Source organism: Salmo salar, chromosome 07 (genome assembly GCF_965601325.2).
Source record: "Salmo salar chromosome 07, fSalSal1, whole genome shotgun sequence".
NCBI classification, from domain to species: Eukaryota; Metazoa; Chordata; class Actinopteri; order Salmoniformes; family Salmonidae; genus Salmo; species Salmo salar.
The window spans coordinates 45,624,506-45,652,006 of NC_138297.1; the positions used below are offsets into that span (position 1 = coordinate 45,624,506).

General features: G+C 46.6%; 1 protein-coding gene across 1 annotated transcript in view; it reads left to right on the forward strand.

Moving 5' to 3' along the window:
• Positions 1 to 27,501, forward strand: part of LOC106609323 (signal peptide, CUB and EGF-like domain-containing protein 1) — a 105,799-nt gene that overhangs the window by 17,425 nt on the left and 60,873 nt on the right. The window contains exon 4 of the mRNA XM_082977217.1: positions 12,320 to 12,466. Within this exon, the coding sequence (XP_082833343.1) occupies positions 12,320 to 12,466 (147 nt within the window). The remainder of the gene's footprint in view (positions 1 to 12,319; positions 12,467 to 27,501) is intronic.

Here is a 27,501-nt window from a genome sequence, read left to right on the forward strand (position 1 = left end):
TCTTTCTCTTTTCTTTCTGTCTCTCATTCTGTCAGCGGTCAGTCTAGTTCTCCTTGACAGAGCACTGAGGTGGTGAATCACTCAACATCAGTGGGAGCCATTAGGTGTGGCTCAGGGAATGGCATCACTTCTCCACAACTGGTTGCCCAATCCCCATTCTTTTAGCGAAGTGCATTCATTCAGGAAGATTCTATCAGCAGCTCTTCAGCACTCTGCCGTCCGTCTCACTTTTCCTCTGAGATCACCTGTTAACTCGTTTTTGTGCCGAGACCTGCCTGTTTTGACACACAATGAATAGAGCTACGGTCGCTGTCTCTTTAAAAATGTTATTTCGTGAAAACTTCGCCCTCGTCGGAGGTCGTGACCTGGCTTTGTCATAGGCTCACAGCTTCCCAGCCAGTCCAGCCCCCCCCCCCCCCCCCCCCCGCTCTGCCTGCGTTGCCATGTGTTGCCATGACGTGGTATGAGGCAGACAGCAGCTCGGTAACAAATGTCACAGGAGTATTAGAGGAGCAGATCAGAGCATCATCGCTACCAAGATATCTGAGGGATGGATCTGGCGCAGTCAGGTTGGAGGGAGAGACAAGTGGATGGGGTCATTGGGGGTGGGCTCTGCGTGTGGCGATGTTGAGGGTACAGTTGCGGCCACTAAAAAGCTCGCTCTCCAGCAGTGATAGTTTGCCACAGAAACCTGTACTGTTGTAATTCGTTTGTGCCCACAACTGTATTTCAGTTGGGTAGAGGGTGATACTCAGGGTAGTCTGAAGAGTTACGAAGCTGACATAGAATTAGTGGTATGCAGGTACAAACTGCCTTTATATGGGCATCTGTATTTTACTAGGCAAGTCAGGTAAGAACAGATTGTTATTTACAATGACGGCCTACTGGGGAACGGGAGCAGAACAACAGATTTTTACCTCATCGGCTCGGGAATTCAAAAGGTTCTAACCACTAGGCTACCTGCCACCCCGTATCAGGGTTTAAGGTAGTTATATGTGTGTAGTTATGTCATAGGGTTTCATAGGCTGAGGGGTGGTGGTGTGGAAGAGGTGCTGTAGTGGGGTTTGATCTATATTTGAGGCGTGAAGATATACAGTGTAAACTGTTTGAGTAATGAGCGCTGAGTTCCTGCGTATTGACTCATGGATATTTTAACATCACCACCTTTCGTGTTTACCCCTCATCACTAACTCTCTGAGATACAGGTGGCTGCCAAAATATTGGACACGCTTGAGTAAACGAGGGATACAAAGTATATTGAAAGCAGGTGCTTCCACACAGGTGTGGTTTCTGAGTTAAGCAAGCAATTAACATCCCATCATGCTTAATTAGGGTCATTTAAAAATGCTGGGCACGCCATTACTTTGGCTACCGTGGCGAGAGTGGCCACTTAATGGTTTGATGAGCATGGAAATGACACGCCATGGCCGTCTCAGTCACCAGATCTCAACCCAATTGAACACTGGATTATGGAGCAGCGCCTGAGACAGAGTTTTCACCACCGTCAACAAATCACCAAATGATGGAATTTCTCATGGAAGAATGGTGTCGTATCCCTCCAACAGAGTTCCAGACACTTGTAGAATCTATGCCAAGGTGCATTGAAGGTGTTCTGGCTCGTGGCGACCCAACGCCCTATTAAGACACTTTATGTTGATGTTTCCTTTACTTTGGCAGTTACCTGTACACAAATAGTATCATGTGTGACACATAGGCATGATATAGGATTACATATATAATGCTGACACACATAGTCAACCCACAGTTTGCGGGGCCAAGCCGTGGTTTCCCAATGACTCTGTATGGACATCTATCATCTACCAATCGCAATCTGTCCACTTCAATGGTAGGACTCATCAGCAACAACATTAGAGTTTCTTATGTCTCTCCAAGTCCTAAGAACCCTTTCACTCAATGCCATGTGAATATATGGTTAGTCTAGGAACAACGGCAGACAGTAAACACAGTCACAGACAAACCGCATCTCTCGGGACTTGTCACAGCCTCACACATACGGCAGCATGGGTTGAGTTAGCTGGGATTATGGGTTGGAGGTTGGAGGTGCTGTAAATTAAAGTCTCATGTATTCCGTGACTGACTAGTGAGAATATGGGGTCTGCCTGTCTGGTTACTGTAACCGCCTGCCTCCTGTGTTCTGTCTCATTAATCACTGCTGTAAACATGATGTCAGAACAGAGCTCCAACAATGTTTCCCCCTAGGTTTGTACTCAGACGGGTTGCAAAGGCCCCTAAAGTGACTGTTATAAGGCGGCTGAACCAAGATACTCAATTGAAGTCAATTTGATGTGATTTGTTATGTCTTGGGGGCTATAATCATAGACAGAAATGGTATTGGAAACAGTTTTGATTGTTAACACAGCCTTGTTACTTCCCAGTCCCTGTATCTCTGTGCTGCATGTACTCTAAGGTGTGTGATGTCTTGTTCACAGCCTGGCTACTCGTCAGTGAGGCTGCTGTACAACCAGGTCCAGTGGTCTGGGTCAGGGAGTTGGACTGGGGATCAGAGATCACTGGTGGTACACTGGTGGGATTCTTCACTGTTAGAGTGTATTGCTGTTCCGCTGCTCTGAAGGCCATTAGCCCCAGAAAATACCACTTGTTGTTGTTCTCCACACCAACTACTTCTAGAAGACTGACGGAATGATAGATAACCAGAAACCTCAAGACCTGCTGCTTTGAAATGAAGGGACAGGGGGGGGGGGGGGGGGGGGGGGACAGGAGGGAAGAAGAACGTGTAGAGAGAGAGAGAGAGAGAGAGAGAGAGGGGAAGAGAGAGAGAGAGAGAACAGTCTGTCTTAACAGAACGTGTGTAGGAAGTTGTGTCCCATGTATGTTGTGTCAACAAGTGTAGGGCACTAAGATGTAAGATTGCATAGTTGCACTGCACTCTGATTCAAGGTCAGTCCTGTTCAGTTCCTCTTCAACCTTTTTGATTTAGACTTGTATTTATTTTGTTTTGGCCGTGGACACAGCTGGGCCCAATATGTTGATCATTTGGTGCCTTGCTATGGCCGTCTGTAGGGCTCAGACAAGTTTATTTTCTTTCTGAGGCGTCCTTTTCAGTCTTACGCGAGGTCTTAGCTCAAGAGTGCCTTGGCTTCACAGCGGGACAGGCCCTGACTGCAGACTCATAGAATGTTGAAACTCTGACACGACAGCACGGACAGATTGAGGGAAGGAAAGGGGGGGGGACGTGGAGAGAGGGAGGAGAAGAGGAGGAATAGAGTAAGGGTTAGCCAACAGGCTATTGCTAATATCTCTTTAGAGAGAGACTGGATGAAACATGGAGGCTCAGGGAAGGGTCATCTCCACTCAGTCGATGGTTTTACTTATTTCTCCTTATCACTCTTTCTCTTCTCTCCCATCTTCCCACCTCTCCTCTCTACCACTCCGCCCTTTATCTTTCTTACTCCTCTCGTCACCTCCAGGATGGGAAGTTAATATTTTGGTCTAGCAGCCAGTGAGATTTTTTTTACCTGCCCAAATATTTTTTCTCCGTAATTAGACAAAAAAAAATCACAAAAAAAACAACAGATGAGCATGTTTCTAATATTCCAAATCAAAAACTGTATTACTAGTAAGAAGTCATGGGGTATATTGCTTAATTTCATAACATTTTTGTGACCTGCGAGACAGAAATAGTTCAGCTACCCTTTAAGGGACACACCGTTACCGTGGTAACTTGGGCACTGGCTTGTCTGTGATGGAAAACGTCTCAGACTGTGACCTAGCAGCAGACAATTGCAGCAAACTCAAACTAACATTGAAAAACAACCTAGCATGTGAACAAAACAATGTAACTAGCCAAGAAACACGAGGACAAAGTCACACTTTAGTAGTCGTTCTTGTCATTTAGACCAACTTCTACATGTGGGTTTTGGATTAGACAAAAAGGTCCCACATGCTCTGTGTGACCACCCACCAACGTGGCTGGTCAAATATACATTCTTACCCGCCAATGACAAAATCTTTCCTCATTTGATAGGTGGAGGGTGTTCATTTCCAACCCTGGTCACCTCCCTTCTTCTACCCTTCCCTCCTCTCCTCTCCTTTCCCCATCGGCCTTCTCCCCCTTTGTGTCAAGCACATCCTCATCGCATCCAAATAAAAGTTTACACAAGCAAAACAAAGGCATTCTAGTTTAAACTTGTGCCTTGCCAGTGTTTATGTTTAAATGTTGGCAAAGATCAATTAAATGTGGAGATGACAGTTCAACAGCTCTCTCTCTCTCTCTCTCTCTCTCTCTCTCTCTCTCTCTCTCTCTCTCTCTCTCTCACACACACTCTCTCCCTCTGTCTCTGATCTATCTCTCTCTTCTCTGTATCTCTTTGTATTACTCTAAAGTAAAAGCCTCTGTCATATTGATGTCATCTGTTTAGTTCTGTCTATAGGCACTGGTGGAAAAGTACCCAATTATCATACTTGAGTAAAAGTAAAGATGCGTTAATAGAAAATGACTCAAGTAAAAGGGAAAGTCACCCAGTAAAATACGACTTGAGTAAAAGTCTAAAAGTATTTGGTTTTAAATGTACTTAAGTATCAAAAGTAAATGTAATCGCTAAAATATAGTTAAGTATCAAAAGTACAAGTATAAATCATTTCACATTCCTTCACAAACCAGACGTCACTATTTTAATTTTTATTTTATTTACGGATAGACAACACTCAGACATAATTTACAAACAAAGCAGATGACCAGGGATTTTCTCTTGATAAATGTGTGAATTGGACCATTTTCCTGTCCTGCTAAGCATTCGAAATGTAACAAGTACTTTTGGGTGTCAGGGAAAATCTATGGAGTAAAAAGAAAGTAGTGAAGTAAAAGTTGTTAAAAATATAATTAGTAAAGTAAAGTACAGATACCTCAAAAAAGCCCTTAAGTAGTACTTGGTAGTATTTTTTACTTAAGTACTTTACACCACTGTCTATAGAGACAAATGGAAATGAGAAAGCACTTTCAACTTCAATCGGGGTCTTCTAAGAGATCAACTCCAGATTGTAGTGCAGGCCTTGGCTCTAGAAGGTTGTGGATTTTGGCTCAGGACAGTGGTGAGGTTTGCCTGTATGGCTTAGTGAGAAGTAAATGGGACTGGGAGTAGGAGAGTAGTGAGGTGTGTCATGGGGTATATTGTGTAGAGAAATGTATATTGGATGTTAGATGGTGGGAGGTGGATGCTGCAGAGGACATCTGCTTGGTAGAGCTCTGAACAGATGCTGTTTCACCCTGCAGCCTCGCTGTGACATGTCTCTCTTACAGTCAGGCTTGAGAGAGCTGCTCAGCTAAACACGGTGTATTATTCTAAGTCAGCCATTTTAGGTCCTCCCTCACATATGAATCTATCACTTTCGATGAAACAGTTTTCCTCTTTATTTGTCATTTTCCTGTCAGTCCCACTGGTCCCTCTCTCCTAATCAGCTGGGACCAGAGGGCGTGGGACTGTAGCTGGGCTGGAGGAGTTGAAGGCTCTGGCTGAAGCCATTGAGCAGTTGAAACACTGGCACTGCTGGTTTTGTTCCATGTTTTAGAGGGCCCTATGTTCTCCGTAGACTGTAAAGCCTTTTGAGACACTCAGATACATTGGCAGGTGAATACAGCAATAGAGGATTTTTTTACTTAACTAGGCAAGTCGGTTAAGAACAAATTCTTATTTACAATGACGGCCTAGGAACAGTGGGTTAACTGTCTTGTTCAGGGGCAGAACAACAGATTCTTACCTCGTCAGCTTGGGGATTTGATCTTGCAACCTTTCAGTTACAAGTCCAACACTCTAACCACTAGGCTATCTGCCGTGATGGAACAGGAGGAGAGACCATCGAGGGAGGGAGGGAGGGAGGGAGGGAGGGAGGGAGGGAGGGAGGGAGGGAGGAGGGAGGGAGGGAGGGAGGGAGGGAGGGAGGGAGGGAGGGAGGGAGGGAGGGAGGGAGGGAGGGAGGGAGGGAGGGAGGGAGGGAGGGAGGGAGGGAGGGAGGGAGGGAGGGAGGGAGGGAGGGAGGGAGGGAGGGAGGGAGGGAGGGAGGGAGGGAGGGAGGGAGGGAGGGGAGACTAAGCTATAGTTGAAGTCGGAAGTTTACATACACCTTAGCCAAATACATTTAAACTCAGTTTTTCACAATTCCTGACATTTCATCCTAGTAAAAAGTCCCTGTCTTAGGTCAGTTAAGATCACCACTTTATTTTAAGAATGTGAAATGTCAGAATAATAGTAGAGAGAATGATTTATTTCAGCTTTTATTTCTTTCATCACATTCCCAGTGGTTCAAAAGTTTACATACACTCAATTAGTATATGGTAGCATTGCCTCTAAATTGTTTAACATGGGTCAAACGTTCCGGGTAGCCTTCCACAAGCTTCCCACAATAAGTTGGGTGAATTTTGGCCCATTCCTCCTTACAGAGCTGGTGTAACTGAGTCAGGTTTGTAGGCCTCCTTGCTCGAACACGCTTTTTCAGTTCTGCCCTCTAGAATTGAGGTCAGGGCTTTGTGCTAGCCACTCCAATACTTTGACTTTGTTGTCCTTAAGCCATTTTGCCACAACTTTGGAAGTATGCTTGGGGTCATTGTCCATTTGGAAGACCCATTTTTTATTTTAGCTTTTAGTTTTTTTATTTCACCTTTATTTAACCAGGTAGGCAAGTTGAGAACAAGTTCTCATTTACAATTGCGACCTGGCCAAGATAAAGCAAAGCAGTTCGACAACATACAACAACACAGAGTTACACATGGAGTAAAACAAACATACAGTCAATAATACAGTAGAAAAATAAGTCTATATACAATGTGAGCAAATGAGGTGAGATAAGGGAGGTAAAGGCAAAAAAGGCCATGGTGGCAAAGTAAATACAATATAGCAAGTAAAAACACTGGAATGGTAGATTTGTAGTAGAAGAAAGTGTCGTCTGGGTGTTGTTTTACTGTGGATATAGATACCTTTGTATCTGTTTCCTCCAGCATCTTCACAAGGTCCTTTGCTGTTCTGGGATTGATTTGCACTTATCGCACCAAAGTACGTTCATCTCTAGGAGACAGAACGCGTCTCCTTCCTGAGCGGTATGACGGCTGCATGGTCCCATGGTGTTTATACTTGCGTACTATTGTTTGTACAGATGAACGTGGTACCTTCAGACGTTTGGAAATTGCTCCCAAGGATGAACCAGACTTGTGGAGGACTCAGTCAACTTAGTGTATGTAAACTTCTGACCCACTGGAATTGTGATACAGTGAATTATAAGTGAAATAATCTGTCTGTAAACAATTGTTGGAAAAATGACTTGTGTCATGCACAAAGTAGATCCTAACCGACTTGCCAAAACTGTAGTTTGTTAACAAGAAATTTGTGGAGTGGTTGAAAAACGAGTTTTAATGACTCCAACCTAAGTGTACGTAAACTTACGACTTCAACTGTATATGTACAGTACCTAACAATAAAACACTATATTTAAAGGGTTATTAGGCACCTAAACAATATATACAATAGGCCTATATTTTTGTCAGACAGACACAAAGGCATGCAGACAGATCAATTGTAAATGGAGTTCACTGCTTTACACTGGAACATGATGTGTGCATAGATAAAACACACACCACACAAGACCCTTCTCCTCATCTCCCCTCCTCTCCCCTCTCCCTCCCCTCCTCTCCCCTCTCCCTCCCTGTGTTAGCATGACAGTAAACACTTTCCTCTCCCCGCTAACGGTTAACAAGGCCTGAAGGCCTCTGTCCTCTCCACTGGGATTTAACAAGCCGACCGCCTAAATGCTCCGACGGGAGAGACTGTCGCCCGGTAAAGCCAGCACTCAAATAAAAGCAGACCATAACCCCCACGGAGATATGTCCGGAACTCAGACAGGGTCCCAGACAGAGAGAGGGAGAGACAGAGGGAGAAAAATGAATAGGAGAACATAAAGTCCTCTACCCCAGGAAGAGGTAGAGAGGATGTGGTGGCTTTCTATTTCAGGCGGTGTGACACAGAATCACAGGTCTGGTCCGGGTGTATTAAGGTCTGGTCCGGGTGTATTAAGGGCTGGTCTGGGTGTATTAAGGGCTGGTCCGGGTGTATTAAGGGCTGGTCCGGGTGTATTAAGGGCTGGTCTGGGTGTATTAAGGGCTGGTCTGGGTGTATTAAGGTCTGGTCCGGGTGTATTAAGGTCTGGTCCGGGTGTATTAAGGGCTGGTCCGGGTGTATTAAGGTCTGGTCCGGGTGTATTAAGGGCTGGTCCGGGTGTATTAAGGTCTGGTCCGGGTGTATTAAGGGCTGGTCCGGGTGTATTAAGGGCTGGTCCGGGTGTATTAAGGGCTGGTCCGGGTGTATTAAGGGCTGGTCCGGGTGTATTAAGGGCTGGTCCGGGTGTATTAAGGGCTAGTCCGGGTGTATTAAGGGCTGGTCCGGGTGTATTAAGGGCTGGTCTGGGTGTATTAAGGGCTGGTCTGGGTGTATTAAGGGCTGGTCTGGGTGTATTAAGGGCTGGTCTGGGTGTATTAAGGGCTGGTCTGGGTGTATTAAGGGCTGGTCTGGGTGTATTAAGGTCTGGTCCGGGTGTATTAAGGTCTGGGCTGGGTGTATTAAGGTCTGGTCTGGGTGTATTAAGGGCTGGTCCGGGTGTATTAAGGGCTGGTCCGGGTGTATTAAGGTCTGGTCTGGGTGTATTAAGGTCTGGTCTGGGTGTATTAAGGGCTGGTCCGGGTGTATTAAGGGCTGGTCTGGGTGTATTAAGGTCTGGGCTGGGTGTATTAAGGGCTGGTCTGGGTGTATTAAGGGCTGGTCTGGGTGTATTAAGGGCTGGTCTGGGTGTATTAAGGTCTGGGCTGGGTGTATTAAGGTCTGGTCCGGGTGTATTAAGTTCTGGTCCGGGTGTATTAAGGGCTGGGCTGGGTGTATTAAGGGCTGGTCCGGGTGTATTAAGGTCTGGTCCGGGTGTATTAAGGTCTGGTCCGGGTGTATTAAGTTCTGGTCCGGGTGTATTAAGGGCTGGGCTGGGTGTATTAAGGGCTGGTCCGGGTGTATTAAGGTCTGGGCTGGGTGTATTAAGGGCTGGTCCGGGTGTATTAAGGGCTGGTCCGGGTGTATTAAGGTCTGGTCCGGGTGTATTAAGGGCTGGTCCGGGTGTATTAAGGGCTGGTCCGGGTGTATTAAGGGCTGGTCCGGGTGTATTAAGGGCTGGTCCGGGTGTATTAAGGGCTGGTCCGGGTGTATTAAGGGCTGGTCCGGGTGTATTAAGGGCTGGTCCGGGTGTATTAAGGGCTGGTCTGGGTGTATTAAGGGCTGGTCTGGGTGTATTAAGGGCTGGTCTGGGTGTATTAAGGGCTGGTCTGGGTGTATTAAGGGCTGGTCCGGGTGTATTAAGGTCTGGGCTGGGTGTATTAAGGTCTGGTCTGGGTGTATTAAGGGCTGGTCCGGGTGTATTAAGGGCTGGTCCGGGTGTATTAAGGTCTGGTCTGGGTGTATTAAGGTCTGGGCTGGGTGTATTAAGGTCTGGTCCGGGTGTATTAAGGGCTGGTCCGGGTGTATTAAGGGCTGGTCCGGGTGTATTAAGGGCTGGTCCGGGTGTATTAAGGTCTGGTCTGGGTGTATTAAGGTCTGGTCTGGGTGTATTAAGGGCTGGTCCGGGTGTATTAAGGGCTGGTCTGGGTGTATTAAGGGCTGGTCTGGGTGTATTAAGGGCTGGTCTGGGTGTATTAAGGGCTGGTCTGGGTGTATTAAGGGCTGGTCTGGGTGTATTAAGGGCTGGTCTGGGTGTATTAAGTTCTGGTCTGGGTGTATTAAGGGCTGGTCTGGGTGTATTAAGGGCTGGTCTGGGTGTATTAAGGGCTGGTCCGGGTGTATTAAGATCTGGTCTGGGTGTATTAAGGTCTGGTCTGAGTGTATTAAGGTCTGGTCTGGGTGTATTAAGGTCTGGTCTGGGTGTATTAAGGGCTGGTCTGGGTGTATTAAGCCTGGACTGACCTGGCTGTCAGCAGACTCAGTCTCAGACCGTAAGTTAGAAGCACCAGGTCCAGTGCTCCTCCATTGTGAGTTCTACAGTGATCCAGCAGTGATAATCGTACAACCCTTTACAGCCTGGCACGAAGAACATCCTACATGCCACTCAGAGCTGTAAAGCTCTCTGCCTAACTCAGTGCTATCAAAATATATACAACCTCTGTTCTCCACAGACAGACAGACAGGCCGTGGTACACACAGACAGCAAGCTCTCTTGATCTCCTTGACAAACAGGCCTTGATCACCCCTGAACACTCGTGATTTGGGGCAGGAGTTTTACATGACCAGGTGACCTGACCAGGACAGGAGTTTTACATGACCAGGTGACCTGACCAGGACAGGAGTTTTACATGACCAGGTGACCTGACCAGGACAGGAGTTTTACATGACCAGGTGACCTGACCAGGACAGGAGTTTTACATGATCAGGTGACCTGACCAGGACAAGAGTTTTACATGACCAGGTGATCCGACCAGGACAAAGGAAGGACCTTAGTTCTGATGACCGTGGGGTTGAGGACGCTGAGGAGGCCATGTCATGTTCAAAGCCAGGCAGGCAGGCAGGCAGGCAGGCAGGCAGGCAGGCAGGCAGGCAGGCAGGCAGGCAGGCAGGCAGGCAGACAGACAGACAGACAGACAGGTAAAACTGTACAGTCAGTTCAGTACTGTATGTACCCCCCCTGGCACCAGGAGCAGTGTAGTGTACTGTAGCTCCCTGGACTGGAGTTATGAAAATAAACCAGGGATCAGGTCTTGTTTGAGGCCCTTCCACCCTGATCTTGGTCGTTTATGAGAGGGTGAGACAGGCAGACAGAGACAGACGGCCGGCCGGGTGGTTGCTCCACCTCAGATCACAGAGAAGCAGACAGACCTGACTAGATGAGATTAGAGAGACAGAGTCTCCCGGCTCCACACTGCCTTAGCGCTTAGCACTGTCTGCCCAACCAGAGCCTTCTCTCATTTCCTCCCTGTAAAGACCTGCACTCTAATCACAAGGGGAAATGGTTACGCCGCTCCTCTTTCATTTCACTTAGCGGTTTGTGATGGATGACGGATGGAGCCAATTACTGTCCTCCACTACCAACGAGTTCCTAGGTTAAATAAACACGGGCCAGTTGTTGCACTGGAGTAAGGGGAAGAGTTTTGGTCCATGTCTGACATGGCACCCTATTCCCAGGTCAAAAGTAGTGCACTGTGTAGGAAATAGGGTGCCATTTCAGACACAGCTTGGTATTTAGACCACCTGTCAGATGTGTTTGTATGGAGGATGGAACAGAGGTTGTGGCCAGACAGACAGACGGTGTTGTTCTGAACTGTGTGTCCAGTTCTCCGTCTCCTCTGTGACATCATCAGTGTGCGTGCGTCCGTGCCGCCTGGCTACCGGCTCTAAACACACAAACACATCTGAACAACCACCAGACTAAACACAACACGCACTGCCTTGTGCTTAATCACGGACCAGTTAGCGCACACATGCAGGCTCTCTCTTTCTCTCTCTCTCTCTCTCCCTCTCCCTCTCCCTCTCCCTCTCCCTCTCCCTCTCTGTCTTAGTCTACAGTAGCAGCCCAGCCCTGTTTGATCCCTGTTAATCTCATTGGAGGGTGTTATAGGTTTCCAGTTAACTAACACTCCCTCTAAATGCCCCATTGGTGATTTACTGGGCTTTCAACAGCACAACAGGGCTCCATAAACACACACTCACACCAGCACTTACATGCACACACTCTCTCTCTCTCTCTCTCTCTCTCTCTCTCTCTCTCTCTCTCTCTCTCTCTCTCTCTTTCTCTCTCTCTTTCTCTCTCCCTCTCTCTCTCTCTCTCTCTCTCTCTCTCTCGCTCTCGCTCGCTCTCTCGCTCTCTCGCTCTCTCTCTCTCTCTCTCTCTCTCTCTCTCTCGCTCTCGCTCTCATATTCAATACCTTTTACTCAGTCTTACTGTACCAAGCAGTGGCTGGTCAGCCAGTAAAAAGAGCTCAGCTCAGCTCAGCTCTGTCCTGTCTGGGTAGTGTGAGTCCACAGGGTTACATTCCTGCCTCTGGTGTCATCCCCACATCTCCTCACCCTCACCAGACTTCAATAGGCCTTCAGAAAGAAGAAAGAGAAGGACAATCCTTCCTCAACAAACACAGGCACAAATACATACCTGGTCTACGACTGAGACGCTTGGGGTTTGTTTGTCAAGCCAAGCAAGCATCCCGCCGTTAAGGAAGGCTATGTCTTTGCCTGACTGGTAGTTTTCTCTCCCCCCGCTCTCTCTCTCTCTCTCTGTCTCTCTCTCTCTCTCTCTCTCTCTCTCTCTCTCTCTCTCTCTCTCTCTCTCTCAGACGTGGATGAGTGCATGGACAACAACGGAGGATGCCAGCAGGTGTGTGTGAACAACATGGGAAGCTACGAGTGTATGTGTAAGCAAGGCTTCTTCCTCAGCGACAACCAGCATACCTGCATCCACCGCTCCGATGGTGAGTGGACAAGTGTGTGTGTGTGTAGTCTGTGTGTGTGTGTGTGTGTGTGTGTGTGTGTGTGTGTGTGTGTGTGTGTGTGTGTGTGTGTGTGTGTGTGTGTGTGTGTGTGTGGACTGTGTGTTGTGTGTGTGTGTGTGTGTGTGTGTGTGTGTGTGTGTGTAGAGACTGGACATGAGTGTGTGGCACTTTCTTAGTTCTTTTCCACTGTCTATGTGTCTCTGTGCTCGTCTGGGTCGTCTCAGTAGCTCTCTCCAGCCTTTCTCTCTCAAACCATCACAACTGATATGAAGCATTAGTACTCCTCCTAATAAGCATTTCCCCCGGACATGATCCGTGACATCGCTACAAAATTTGGTTTAGAGGTTGGTGGGTCAAATGCGAAGGCATCCACTAGGGTTGCAAAGGGTCGGAAACTTTCCGGTAAATTTCTGAAGTTAAGCCCTGGAATTTGGGAAATTTTGCTTAAATTCGTTAAAAAAAAAGTTAGCTTATAACAGTAAACCTTTTTTGTGGGATACACAAGTCAATTCTAGGTCTTGGGTCATATTTTGGTTAAACTATCCCTAATTCAATGGAATCGCAACCCTCTGCATGCACAGTGCTTTTTTCCATCACATGTGCAGTGCACTCTTCTGATTCTCAAGATCTTTCACACTACTGAGATGATATTGATCCCACACTACTACACTGTCTGAGCCAAGGACTATATGCTTTCTGGTAAGTTTTGATTACAATACTGGGTGGGGTGAATATATTTTATGACATACATTCTTTTTTGTTAACTAGTAAATAGTAGCCTACAGCAAAGTGTGTTTAAATAATTTCTAACTTGTTAACAATTTCTGCTAGTTAGTTTTTGCTACCTTGTGGGTTTTAGCTTGCTTGAGCCTGCAACTGAGGAGTGTTAATTCACCCGTTTCCATACATGTTTCATGAAATATATATATATATTTTTTTTTTTACAAATTAGTTGTTTAATCAAACTTCTTAACTATTTATCAGTACATGGAATTGTATTTGGGTTTTATTTACTCATTTTTTTCTAATCTTTACAGGAAAATGCCATGGGCACTATCTGATGTGTGGAGACATTTCACTGCAGCCAATGTAGAAGAAAAAGCTGTGTACATTTGTAAATACTGTGCCAAATCATATGTGAAGAATGCAACAAAGATGCACAATCATCTGGCCAAGTGCATAAAGTTCCCTCAGCGCTCACAACAAGCAACCTCTGACAAAAGTCCCTCTACTTCTATTTGAGGTGAAAATGATGAATCAGACACCTTATCGATAGCAACAGCTCATGGTCCTCCTGGAATCAGAAGTTTTTTTGACTCAATGGAGGAACGTAGTCAGAGAAATGCTGATGAATGTCTTGTTCGAGCTGTGTATGCAGTTGGTTCACCTCTGATGCTCACAGGCAATGTGTATTGGAAGAGATTTCTGAATGTTCTTCACCCAGCATACACCCCTCTAACCAGGTATGCTTTATCTACTCATTGGCTGGATGCAGAGTTCAAGTGAAGGTTAAGCAAATCATAGAGAAGCAGACTGTATTCCAACCATCTCTGATGGGTGGTCGAAGGTTTGTGGGCAAGGAATAATTAACTACATCATCTCCACCCCTCAACCAGTATTCTACAAGAGCACAGACACAAGGGACAACAGACACACCGGTCTCTACATTGCAGATGAGCTGAAGGCAGTCATCAATGACCTTGGACCACAGAAGGTATTTGCACTGGTGACAGACAATGCTGCAAACATGAAGGCTGCTTGGACTAAAGTGGAGGAATCCTACCCTGCTCATGCATTGAATCTGCTCCTCAGGGACATCATGGCACTGAAAATAATAGATACACTCTACAAGAGAGTCAAGGAAATGGTTAGGTATGTGAAGGGTCATTAAGTTATAGCCGCAATCTACCTCAGCAATCAAAGTGAGAACAATAAGAGTGCCACATTGAAGCTGCCCAGCAAGACCTGTTGGGGTAGTGTTGTCATCATGTTTGACAGTCTCCTGAAGGGGAAGGAGTCTCTCCAAGAAATGGCCATATCACAGTCTGACGATATGGACAGCCCAGCTCCATCAAGAGGATCCTCCTGGATGATGTATTTTGGGAGAGAGGGGTAAGCAGCCTGAAACTCCTGAAACCTATAGCAGTAGCCATTGCATGGATTGAGGGAGAGAATGCCATCCTGTCTGATGTTCAGACTCTGCTTGCAGATGTAAGAGAAGAATCCATACTGCCCTGCCCACTTCACTGTTGCTCCAAGTAGTGGAAACTGCAGTTCTGAAATACATCAAAAAGCGTGAAGACTTCTGCCTGAAGCCCATACACGCCGCAGAGTACATGTTGGACCCCAAGTATGCTGGCAAGAGCATCCTGTCTGGTGCAGAGATCAACAAGGCATATGGTGTCATCACTACCGTGTCTCGCCACCTTGGCATGGATGAGGGCAAGGTTCTTGGCAGTCTGGCAAAGTACACTTCCAAGCAAGGGCTTTGGGATGGAGATGCAATATGGCAGTCGTGCCAACATATCTCATCAGCCACCTGGTGGAAGGAACTTTGTGGATCTGAGGCTCTTTCCCCTGTTGCCTCCATCTCCAAATCCCACCAACATCAGCCACTTCAGAGTGCAACTGGTCCTTGTTTGGGAACACACACACCAAAGCACGCAACAGGCTGACCAATACAAGCGTTGAAAAATTGGTGGTCATCCGGGCAAATTTGAGGCTTTTTGAGCCTGACAAAGAGCCATCCTCAACAAGGTTGGAAAGTGACAGTGAAGATGAGGCCTCAGATGTTCAAGCGGTGGACATTGAGGAGGTCCAGGGAGAAGACATGGAAGCCTGAGAGGAAGACAACCAAAGCTTTAGTTTCTAGACTATCATTTTTCAGATGTATGTTGAAAGCGTTTCTGGGCGATGCGATGGATCATTGGGGATCATTCAATATTCCCTTTCTTTTGTTGTTCAGTGAAATCATCCCATGTGAAGAGTCAACTCATTTATTTAAAGTACAATTCGTAACTACACTACCGGTCAACAGTTTTAGAACACCTACTCATTCAAGGGTTTTTCTTTATTTTTACTATTTTCTACATTGTGGAATAATAGTGAAGACGTCAAAACGATGAAATAACACATACTGTATGGAATCATGTAGTAACCAAAAAAGTGTTTAACATATAAAAATAGCCACCCTTTGCCTCGATGAAAGCTTTGCACAGTGTTGGCATTCTCTCAGCCAGCTTCACCTGGAATGCTTTTCCAACAGTCTTGAAGGAGTTCCCACATATGCTGAGCACTTGTTGGCTGCTTTTCCTTCACTCTGCGGTCCAACTCATCCCAAACCATCTCAATTTGGTTGAGGTCGGGGGATTGTAGAGGCCAGGTCATCTGATGCAGCACTCAATCACTCTCCATCTTGGTCAAATAGCCCTTACACAGTCTTGAGGTGTGTTGGGTCATTGTCCAATTGAAAAACAAATTATAGTCCCACTAAGCCCAAACCAGATGGGATGGCGTATCGCTGCAGAATGCTGTGGTAGCCATGCTGGTTAAGTGTGCCTTGAATTCTAAATAAATCACTGACAGTGTCACCAGCAAAGCAACCCCCCACCATCACACCTCCTCCTCCATGCTTCACGGTGGGAACCACACATGCAGAGATCATCCGTTCACCCACACTGCATCTCACAAAGACACAGCGGTTGGAACCAAAAATCTCACATTTGGACTCCAGACCAAAGGACAAATTTCCACCGGTCTAATGTCCATTGCTTGTGTTTCTTGGCTCTTCTTATTATTGGTGTCCTTTAGTAGTGGTTTCTTTGCAGCAATTCGACCATGAAGGCCTGATTCACACAGTCTCCTCTGAACAGTTGATGTTGAGATGTGTCTTTTACTTGAACTCTGTGAAGCATTTATTTGGGCTGCAATTTCTGAGGTGCAGTTAACTCTAATGAACTTATTCTCTGCTGCATAGGTAACTCTGGGTCTTCCATTCCTGTGGTGGTCTTCATGAGAGCCAGTTTCATCATAGCACTTGATGGTTTTTGCAACTGCACTTGAAAAAACTTTCAAAGTTCTTGAAATGTTCCATATTGACTGACCTTCATGTCTTAAATTAATGATGGACTGTCGTTTCTCTTTGCTTATTTGAGCCTAGTTCTTGCCATAATATGGACTTGGTCTTTTACTAAATAGGGCTATCTTCTGTATACCACCCCTACCTTGTCACAACACAAATGATTGGCTGAAATGCATGAAGGAAAAACATTCCACAAATTAACTTTTAAGAAGGCTCACCTGTTAATTGAAATGCATTCCAGGTGACTACCTCATGAAGCTGGTTGAGTGAATGCCAAGAGTGTGCAAAGCTGTCATCAAGGCAAAGGGTGGCTCTTTGAAGAATCTCAAATATAAAAAATATTTTATTTTGTTTAACACTTTTTTTGGTTAGTACATGATTCCATATGTGTTATTTCATAGTTTTTATGTCTTCGCTATTATTCTACAATGTAGAAAATAGTAAAAAATAAAGAGAAACCCTTGAATGAGTAGGTGTTCTAAAACTTCTATTGGAAGAATTTAAAAATTTTCAATTATGTCTACTTATGATAAGGTAAAAGGTTTATGCGCCCTAGGAATATATCCAATGCAAAAAAACATCTACATTTAAATGGTATTAATATTAATTCGCATATATTCCCGTTAATTCCCATATATTTCCGTTAATTCCCATATATTCCAGTTAATTCCCACGGAAGGTTTCCACCTCTGAATATTACCCAAAATGTGCAACACCAGCGTCCACCATGCCTCACCTTTGTGCAGTGACCATTAACCGCGGAACGCGGCGAGGAGTGGGCAGGATGCGTGACTTCTGACACGCATGTTTCTCGTCCGTGTGATCCTCCTACGGCTGATTGCGGTTTTCATCCTTAACCTCGCTGGTGCTCCGGCTTCCCCGGCCCATTCCACCTGTCAGACTTCATTTATGGTCTCAGTCTGGATCAGTGAGGATCTGAGAGGTGACGGGGGGAGGCAGAGAGAACATCCTCCTCTGCACTGAGGAATCACAGCACATTCCTCCAAAAATACACAGTTCAAGAAATAGGCCCCCCCCCACACACACACACACACACACACACACACACACACACACACACACACACACACCACACCCACCCACACACTCCACCACCTCACACTCACACTCCCCCACACTGGCGACACGGACACAGGCACACAAACAGTAGTATGCACACACACACACAGACTCGCCGCACGCGCATACACACACACACACACACACACACACACACACACACACACACACACACACACACACACACACACACACACACACACACACACACACTGGACAGACACTGGACACAGGCACACAAACAGTAGTATGCACACACACACACAGACTCGCCGCACACACACACACACACCACACACACACACACACACACACACACACACACACACACACACACACACACACACACAGCAGCAGCAGCACTGTAATTGAGGAGTTCAGAGAGACATGGAAGGATCCTCATCCATCATCTCTGTGATGTCACTATCGGACACTTCAGGAATGTGGAGAGAGGTGAGTGACTGAGGGGGTGGAGGAGAGTGAGGGGCAATGAGGTGACCCCTCTCTCGCTCTCTCTCTCTCTCTCTCTCTCTCTCTCTCTCTCTCTCTCTCCCTCTCTCTAGCTCGTTCTATGGTCTTGGATTGGGCTAGTAGGGCAGTGTGAGCAGGGAAGCAGGGCTGTTAGGGCACACAGTCAGAGGGAATTCAGACAAGCTGAAGAAAGAGTGAAAGAGACACAGAAATAGAAACATTCCATGTTTGCTCTCTGGAAAACCCACGAACCTGGATGTGAATATCTCCCTTTCCTCTCATACTCTCTCTCTTTCTCTCTCTCTTTCATGCTCCGTTCTGTCCCTCTCTATCTACCCCTCACCCTCCTATCCCCTCTCTCTTTCCACCAACTCTGTCTCTCAGTCTCTCCTCTCCTGTCCTCTCTATATCACTCAATTTTTTTTTACATCAAAGCCATTCCTCAGTTAACATGTGTAATTAGTTGGCCTGTCAGAGATGCTGGGGGTAAACAGCCTCTAAAGCAGCCTGGTGTATTCCTCCAGCCCACTTCTACCCACCTCTGACCAGCCCCAGTCCAGTCACAGCCTGCCCCTGTGGCCCTCAATCGGACGCTTGTCTCCCTGCTCTTCCCAGACGGGAATAGCAGCAGCTTCTAGGTGTTCCAGAGGAGTCTCCACGCCTGTTTCCTTCCATCTCTCTTTCTCTCTCTCTCTCTCCCTCTCTCTCTCTCTCTCTCTCTCTCTCTCTCTCTCTCTCTCTCTCTCTCTCTCTCTCTCTCTCTCTCTCTCTCTCTCTCTCTCTCTCTCTCTCTCTCTCTCTCTATACACTGCTCAAAAAAATAAAGGGAACACTTAAACAACACAATGTAACTCCAAGTCAATCACACTTCTGTGAAATCAAACTGTCCACTTAGGAAGCAACACTGATTGACAATAAATTCCACATGCTGTTGTGCAAATGGAATAGACAACAGGTGGAAATTATAGGCAATTAGCAAGACACCCCCAATAAAGGAGTGGTTCTGCAGGTGGGGACCACAGACCACTTCTCAGTTCCTATGCTTCCTGGCTGATGTTTTGGTCACTTTTGAATGCTGGCGGTGCTTTCACTCTAGTGGTAGCATGAGACGGAGTCTACAACCCACACAAGTGGCTCAGGTAGTGCAGCTCATCCAGGATGGCACATCAATGCGAGCTGTGGCAAGAAGGTTTGCTGTGTCTGTCAGCATAGTGTCCAGAGCATGGAAGCGCTACCAGGAGACAGGCCAGTACATCAGGAGACGTGGAGGAGGCCGTAGGAGGGCAACAACCCAGCAGCAGGACCGCTACCTCCGCCTTTGTGCAAGGAGGAGCAGGAGAAGCACTGCCAGAGCCCTGCAAAATGACCTCCAGCAGGCCACAAATGTGCATGTGTCTGCTCAAACGGTCAGAAACAGACTCCATGAGGGTGGTATGAGGGCCCGACGTCCACAGGTGGGGGTTGTGCTTACAGCCCAACACCGTGCAGGTCGTTTGGCATTTGCCAGAGAACACCAAGATTGGCAAATTCGCCACTGGCGCCCTGTGCTCTTCACAGATGAAAGCAGGTTCACACTGAGCACGTGACAGACGTGACAGAGTCTGGAGATGCTGTGGAGAACGTTCTACTTACTGCCTGCAACATCCTCCAGCATGACCGGTTTGGCGGTGGGTCAGTCATGGTGTGGGGTGGCATTTCTTTGGGGGGCTGCACAGCCCTCCATGTGCTCGCCAGAGGTAGCCTGACTGCCATTAGGTACGGAGATGAGATCCTCAGACCCCCTGTGAGGCCATATGCTGGTGCGGTTGGCCCTGGGTTACTCCTAATGCAAGACAATGCTAGACCTCATGTGGCTGGAGTGTGTCAGCAGTTCCTGCAAGAGGAAGGCATTGATGCTATGGACTGGCCCGCCCGTTCCCCAGACCTGAATCCAATTGAGCACATCTGGGACATCATGTCTCGCTCCATCCACCAACGCCACGTTGCACTACAGATTGTCCAGGAGTTGGCGGATGCTTTAGTCCAGGTCTGGGAGGAGATCCCTCAGGAGACCATCCGCCACCTCATCAGGAGCATGCCCAGGCGTTGTATGGAGGTCATACAGGCACGTGGAGGCCACACACACTACTGAGCCTCATTTTGACTTGGTTTAAGGACATTACATCGAAGTTGTATCAGCCTGTAGTGTGGTTTTCCACTTTAATTTTGAGTGTGACTCCAAATCCAGACCTCCATGGGTTGATAAATTGGATTTCCATTGATTATTTTTGTGTGATTTTGTTGTCAGCACATTCAACTATGTAAAGAAAAAAGTATTTAATAAGATTATTTCTTTAATTCAGATCTAGGATGTGTTGTTTAAGTGTTCCCTTTATTTTTTTGAGCAGTATATTTATATATATATATGCGGTATGTCTCTCTACATTTACATTACATTTGAGTAATACATTATTTATTTTTTAAACAACAGCAATACAATAAAATACAATATAAAGGCAATATGAATGGCCATTCCACCGTGGGTGCTCTGGTCAGTGGGTGCGCTCAGCCCCACCCACCCCGAGACCCCGGCAAGGCGAAGCCCCCGCCCACAGACCAAGGGGATTTTCCAAGGGTGGGAAGGACCAAACCCCGGCCGACGCCCGGGCTGGCATGGAAGCGAGCGCACCCAGAACCACCAGGACCAGAACACACAGACCAGTTAGTGTGAAACCAAAACCCAAAACATAAATAACAAAACGCTAAACATACAATAATCACATCCCCACCCTCACCCCTGATTGGAGGACCTCAAACATTTATACTGTGCATGTATTTATTCCATTACTCATTAATTCCATCCTTCAGACAGCCACAGATCAACCCATCTTTTCCAGTAAATCATCATTCTACCATTTCCTCTTCTAATACATCCCTCCACTCTGCCATAGTGTCTCACCAGGAACCTCCCCATCATTCTACCATGGTGTCTCACCAGGAACCTCCCCATCATTCTACCATGGTGTCTCACCAGGAACCTCCCCATCATTCTACCATGGTGTCGCACTAGGAACCTCCCCATCATTCTACCATGGTGTCTCACCAGGAACCTCCCCATCATTCTACCATGGTGTCCTACTAGGAACCTCCCCATCATTCTACCATGGTGTCTCACTAGGAACCTCCCCATCATTCTACCATGGTGTCGCACTAGGAACCTCCCCATCGTTCTACCATGGTGTCTCACTTGGAAGCTCCCCATCATTCTACTGTGGTGTCGCACTAGGAACCTCCCCATCATTCTACCATGGTGTCTCACTAGGAACCTCCCCATCATTCTACCATGGTGTCTCACTAGGGACTTGAACCTCCCCATCATTCTACCATGGTGTCTCACTAGGGACTTGAACCTCCCCATCATTCTACCATGGGGTCTCACTAGGGACTTGAACCTCCCTATCATTCTAATATGGTGTCTCACTAGGGACTTGAACCTCCCCATCAATCTACCATGGTGTCTCACTAGGAAACTCCCCATCATCCTACCATGGTGTCTCACTAGGGACTTGAACCTCCCCATCATTCTACCATGGTGTCTCACTAGGGACTTGAACCTCCCCATCATTCTAATATGGTGTCTCACTAGGGACTTGAACCTCCCCATCAATCTACCATGGTGTCTCACTAGGAAACTCCCCATCATTCTACCATGGTGTCTCACTAGGGACTTGAACCTCCCCATCATTCTACCATGGTGTCTCACTAGGGACTTGAACCTCCCCATCATTCTACCATGGTGTTTCACTAGGGACTTGAACCTCCCCATCATTCTACTATGGTGTCTCACTAGGGACTTGAACCTCCCCACCTGCAACATTTCTGACCAAATTGCCATGTAAATAAAAATTATTCCCAAGAGCACAATGAGGTCTAAGGTCCTATTTTAGTAATTTCTCTTTCTTTCTCTCTCTCTCTCTCTCTCTCTCTCTCTCTCTCTCTCTCTCTCTCTCTCTCTCTCTCTCTCTCTCTCTCTCTCTCTCTCTCTCTCTTTCTCTTTGTGAGGACAGACTGGACAGAGATTGTGCCCCCTCCCTCTTCCCCCCCACTGCCCAGTCATGTCAAACCTGGTCCCATATTATCCCAGAGATAACCTGGTCACACTCCAAGATGTGTCTGATGAACTGAGGTAGTGTACAGTATCAACCCACACTACCCAGAAGGACACAGTGTGTAGGAATCATCTCAGACCCCTGAACGTGTTCACAGACTGGCACGTACAGAGGGACTGGCACACAAACACACATTATACCTTGATTAATATACACGGGCATGTGTGTTAGGCACACATGCCTCACACATGCAGTCGCACACACACACTGACTGGCCTTGATAAACACACATAAACACACACTCTGTGAGTAACCATCTCCTTCCTCACTAATATTATATTAGGTTCATGTGGAGGCGTCTCCTAACCCTGAATGAACCTAGGCATGACCCGTTGCTGTCACTCATCACCCTCCCCTATCCCTGCCCGTGGAGGGTTTAGCTAATCCAGCCACCTCTCAGCAGCCCCGCAGGTACCCACCACACCCCTTTCTGGACACCTGTTCCTCTGTTGAGGGGAGGGCACTCCATCCCGCATGTAGTGCCTGCAGATGGGCCATATATATTTTGTTTATAACTCCCCTTTAATGCTTCTACAGATGATTTCATGTCTGTCTGACATGGCACCCTGTTCCTTAAATAGTGCACTATGTGTGACGTAATATTAGCCTGGATTTAACCCAGGCTATTGGGTTGGATGCATAGTATGTTTCCGCAATGGCATCCTATTCCCAAGTGCACTACTTTTGACCAGAGCCCTGTTCAAAAGCTGTGCACTATATCGAGAATAGGGTGCCATTTTGGACACTATGTGTAGATGTTGAATCCAGGCTGATGATGGTGTATGAGGTCTTCAGAGGAGCTGGAGGTGCCTCTCATTAATTTACGCAGCCGCATGCGGTTCATGGTTACAATGGCAGTAGCCACTTCACCGGTTACCGCCGGTTACCGAGGCGGCTGGGCGGGTGCCTGTCTCTGAAATGGTAGCCAGAGTTTTAGAGAGTTTTAGAGAATTTATTCTGTCATTGTTGAGGAAATACACACAGATACCTCCCTTTCACTCGATTTTACATTCGCTCCCCACACACACACACACACACACACACACACACACACACACACACACACACACACACACACACACACACACACACACACACACACACACACAGTCTTGCGCAGCTAACCTTTTGGGGACATACAATTCAGTCCCATTCAAAATTCTATTTTCCCTAACCCTAATCCTAACCCTAACCTGTACCCTAAACCTAACCCTAACCTTAACCCAAAAACCTAACCTTAACCATGAACCTAACCCTAGCTCCTAACCCTAAAACGAACCCCTATCTCCTAACCTTAAACCTAATTCTAACCCTAACACTAATTCTAACCTTAACCCTAAACCCCCTAGAAAAAGCATTTGACCTTATGGGGACCAACAAAATGTCCCCAGTTGGTCAAATTTTTGTTAATTTACTATTCTTGTGGGGACTTTTGCCCACAAGTATAGTTAAACACGTCCACACACACACATCTGCAATTGTTTGTTCCATTGTGATGGGCTACTGTGTGTTTCGCGGGAAGTGTGTTACGTTTCAGACTATGAACAGTTTCCCAGTCATGACAAACACCTTGGCCCTCCAGGTCTTCTCTGTATTTTAGAACACAGTGGGACAATGCTGTTGTTTATCTGAAGTGCTTTTACTGACTGGAATGATTGAACATTTCGCTTTGGGTCATTCAAACCTATTCTATTAAATTTGTCTGAAATCAAGTAACGAATTCAACAGATCAATGTGATTTTTTTGAATTGAATGAAAGCTTCTAGCACTGGGGGCAATGTAACGGCAGCAGCCTATCAGAAGATTTGGAGGCGTGGCTTATTAGGGGCATAGTTTTTATGGTGTTGTTTGTGTCCATCCATCAGAGTGAATGTCGTTGAGTGTCATGTCTTTAATTAAGTGTTGAAACCGGTAAGTTGCAACTTGAAATATAGGTTTGGTAATAATTGGTTAAAACAGTTGGAATTGAGTCATACTGTTGGTTTCAACAAACGTAGTATTTTTCAATTGAGAAAACCTAACTTCATTTTTGGGATTGATCCAAAGAGTACTTGTTTACAGTGTAGAGGTGTCCCTCACCCACCATTATCAAGCATAGTGTGAAAACTACCAGACCAGGCAGTAACTGAACATGGCAGATAACTTAATTGAGGAAACTAGCTGTGCATAAATCAGTTGAGGGAATTCTGTCTTCTCTCAAGTGATCTTATTTTGATCCAAGTCATACAGACAAACAGCCAATTGACTTGAGATGTAATCTAGAGTTTGTCATTCAAACACACAGCATATAGACATGAGTGAATGAGTTGTAGAACAGTGTAGAAACAGGGGTGTATATGCCTGTATATGTTCAGTAAGAGGCCCCCAGCCACCCAGCGGGCCCCGGAGGAGATATAAAGTTACAAAGTGAACCGTAACACTTCTTTATTTCAGTAAAATATGGCAGTAGATGTACCCACATGTTGTGAATATAATATGCTTGTAAATTCTTCTCCCAACTCAACTCCATTCCTTGGCAATTTGGTGCGAGTAGTAAATTGGGATTTTGAGTTGGTGCCCACCCCGACAGTGTGCCCAGTGCTCAGAGCCTGGCCATGGAAACCAATCAGAATGCTCCTAAAAAAAATGTACTTTCCTCTTGCCTGAGGAACTTCATACCCATCACAGAGAAAGAGAGACACATTGAAGGGAGAGAGAAACACATTATGAAGTAATTGTACCATACACAACAGGGACCCATGTCTGAGCGTGTGCATGCTTAGTCCTACAGTGGAAACATGACATGTTGGCAGTGTCGGGAGTTAGTCGACAACCCCTGTCTGCTGTCATGATCTTTGTTTCGGATGGTTGGAAAATCATTAATCGGCGGCTGTGGGTGTGTCTGCGTCTGTGTGTGTGTCTGCGTCTGTGTGTGTGTCTGCGTCTGTGTGTGTGTCTGCGTCTGTGTGTGTGTCTGCGTCTGTGTGTGCGTCTGCGTCTGTGTGTGTGTCTGTGTCTGCGTGTGTGTCTGTGTCTGTGTGTCTGTGTCTGTGTGTGTGTGTCTGCTTCTGTGTGTGTGTCTGCTTCGGGGTGCTGCGTGTGTGTCTGTGTCTGTGTGTGTGTCTGTGTGTGTGTCTGCGTCTGTGTGTGCGTCTGTGTGTGTCTACATCTGTGTGTGTGTCTGCGTCTGTGTCTGCGTCTGTGTCTGCGTCTGTGTCTGCGTCTGTGTCTGCGTCTGTGTGTGCGTCTGTGTGTGCGTCTGCGTCTGTGTCTGTGTGTGTGTCTGCGTCTGTGTGTGTGTCTGTGTGTGTGTCTGTGTGTGTGTCTGTGTGTGTGTCTGTGTGTGTGTCGTGTGTGTGTCTGTGTCTGTGTGTGTATCTGTGTCTGTGGGTGTGTCTGCGTCTGCGTGTGTGTCTGTGTGTGTGTCTGCGTGTGTGTCTGTGTCTGCGTGTGTGTCTGTGTCTGCGTGTGTGTCTGTGTGTGTGTCTGTGTCTGTGTGTCTGCGTGTGTGTGTGTGTCTGTGTCTGTCTGTCTGTGTGTCTGTGTCTGTGTCTGTGTGTGTGTCTGTGTGTGTGTGTGTGCGGCGTCGTGGGTCTCCCGGAGCGGCGGGTGAGAAAATAGAGGCTCTGTGATTTATGTGGCTTCGCGGGGCAGATGAAATGGCCTGTCCACAGCTCCTGAGAGGGCTATATATAATGGCAGGGATTAGTAGCTTAGTGCTGAGGGATGGAGGGGGACCGCAGGCCTATAGGGACACTGTCTCATTAGTGTTGGTTGGTTGGTGTTGGTTGGTTGGTTGGTTGGTTGGTTGGTTGGTTGGTTGGTGGTAGGTTAGTTAGTTAGTTAGTTGATTGGTTGATTGGTTGGTTGAGTCATTTGTTTGTTCACTCACTTACTCACTCACTCAATCACTCATGCGCACACACACACGCTGACTCACTCAATAACTCATGCACTCACTCACTCACTCACTCACTCACTCACTCACTCACTCACTCACTCACTCACTCACTCACTCACTCACTCACTCACTCACTCACTCACAACCTTTATATCACTGGTGGAGAATAAGTAAGGAACTGTATAAGGCCAGTGGAGCAACTGCATTACACTGTGGTTCAATAGGTCTTTATTGACCATGTCACTGTTGTTGGCGCCCCTCAACACTGATAATTTCACTTACAGTAGAAAGATAGCAGGTTAGCTAACAGCAGTCAGGCATTCTGTAGTTTAGTGGTCACCAACCAGTCGATCGCGATCTTCAAGGCATTCCTAGTCGATCACCAAATATTTCTGTAGAAAAGCCAACGATAAAGACTTGCGCTCCTTTTTTGTTGTTGAGCTGTTGGCGGTAGGTGCACTTCAAATCAAATCAAACTTTATTTGTCACATGCGCCGAATACAAGTGTTGACCCTACTGTGAAATACTTACTTACAAGCCCTTAACCAACAGTGCAGTTCAAGAAAGAGTTAAGAAAATATTTACCAAATAAACTAAAGTAAAAAAGAATAAAAAGTAGCACAATAACATAACAATAACGATAACAATAAGCTATATACAGGGGGTACCGGTACCGAGTCAGTGTGCGGGGGTACAGGTTAGAGGTCATTTGTACATGTAGGTAGGGGTGAAGTGACTGCATAGATAATAAACAGCAAGTAGCAAGTAGCAGCAGTGTACAAATCAAATGGGGGGGCCAATGTATATAATCCGGTGGCCATTTGATTAATTGTTCAGCAGTCTTATGGCTTGGGGGTAGAAGCTGTTGAGGAGCCTTTTGGCCCTAGAAAACAGTCTATGACTTTGGTGACTGGAGTCTCTGACAATTTTATGGGCTTTCCTCTGACACCACCTATTATATAGGTCCTTGCAGGATTGCAGGAAGCTTGGCCCCAGGGATGTACTGGGCCGTACACACTACCCTCTGTAGCGCCTTACGGTCAGATGCCAAGCAGGCAGTTGGATGCTCTCGATGGTGCAGCTTTCAAACCTTTTGAGGATCTGGGGACCCATTCCAAATCTTTTCAGTCTCCTGAAGGGGAAAAGGTTTTGTCGTGCCCTCTTCACGACTGTCTTGGTGTGTTTGCACCATTGTTAGTGATGTGGACACCAAGGAACTTGAAACTCTCGACCCGCTCCACTGCAGCCCCGTTGATGTTAATGGGAGCCTGTTCGGCCCGCCTTTTCCTGTAGTCCACGATCAGCTCCTTTGTCTTGCTCACATTGAGGGAGAGGTTGTTGTCCTGGCACCACACTGCCAGTTCTC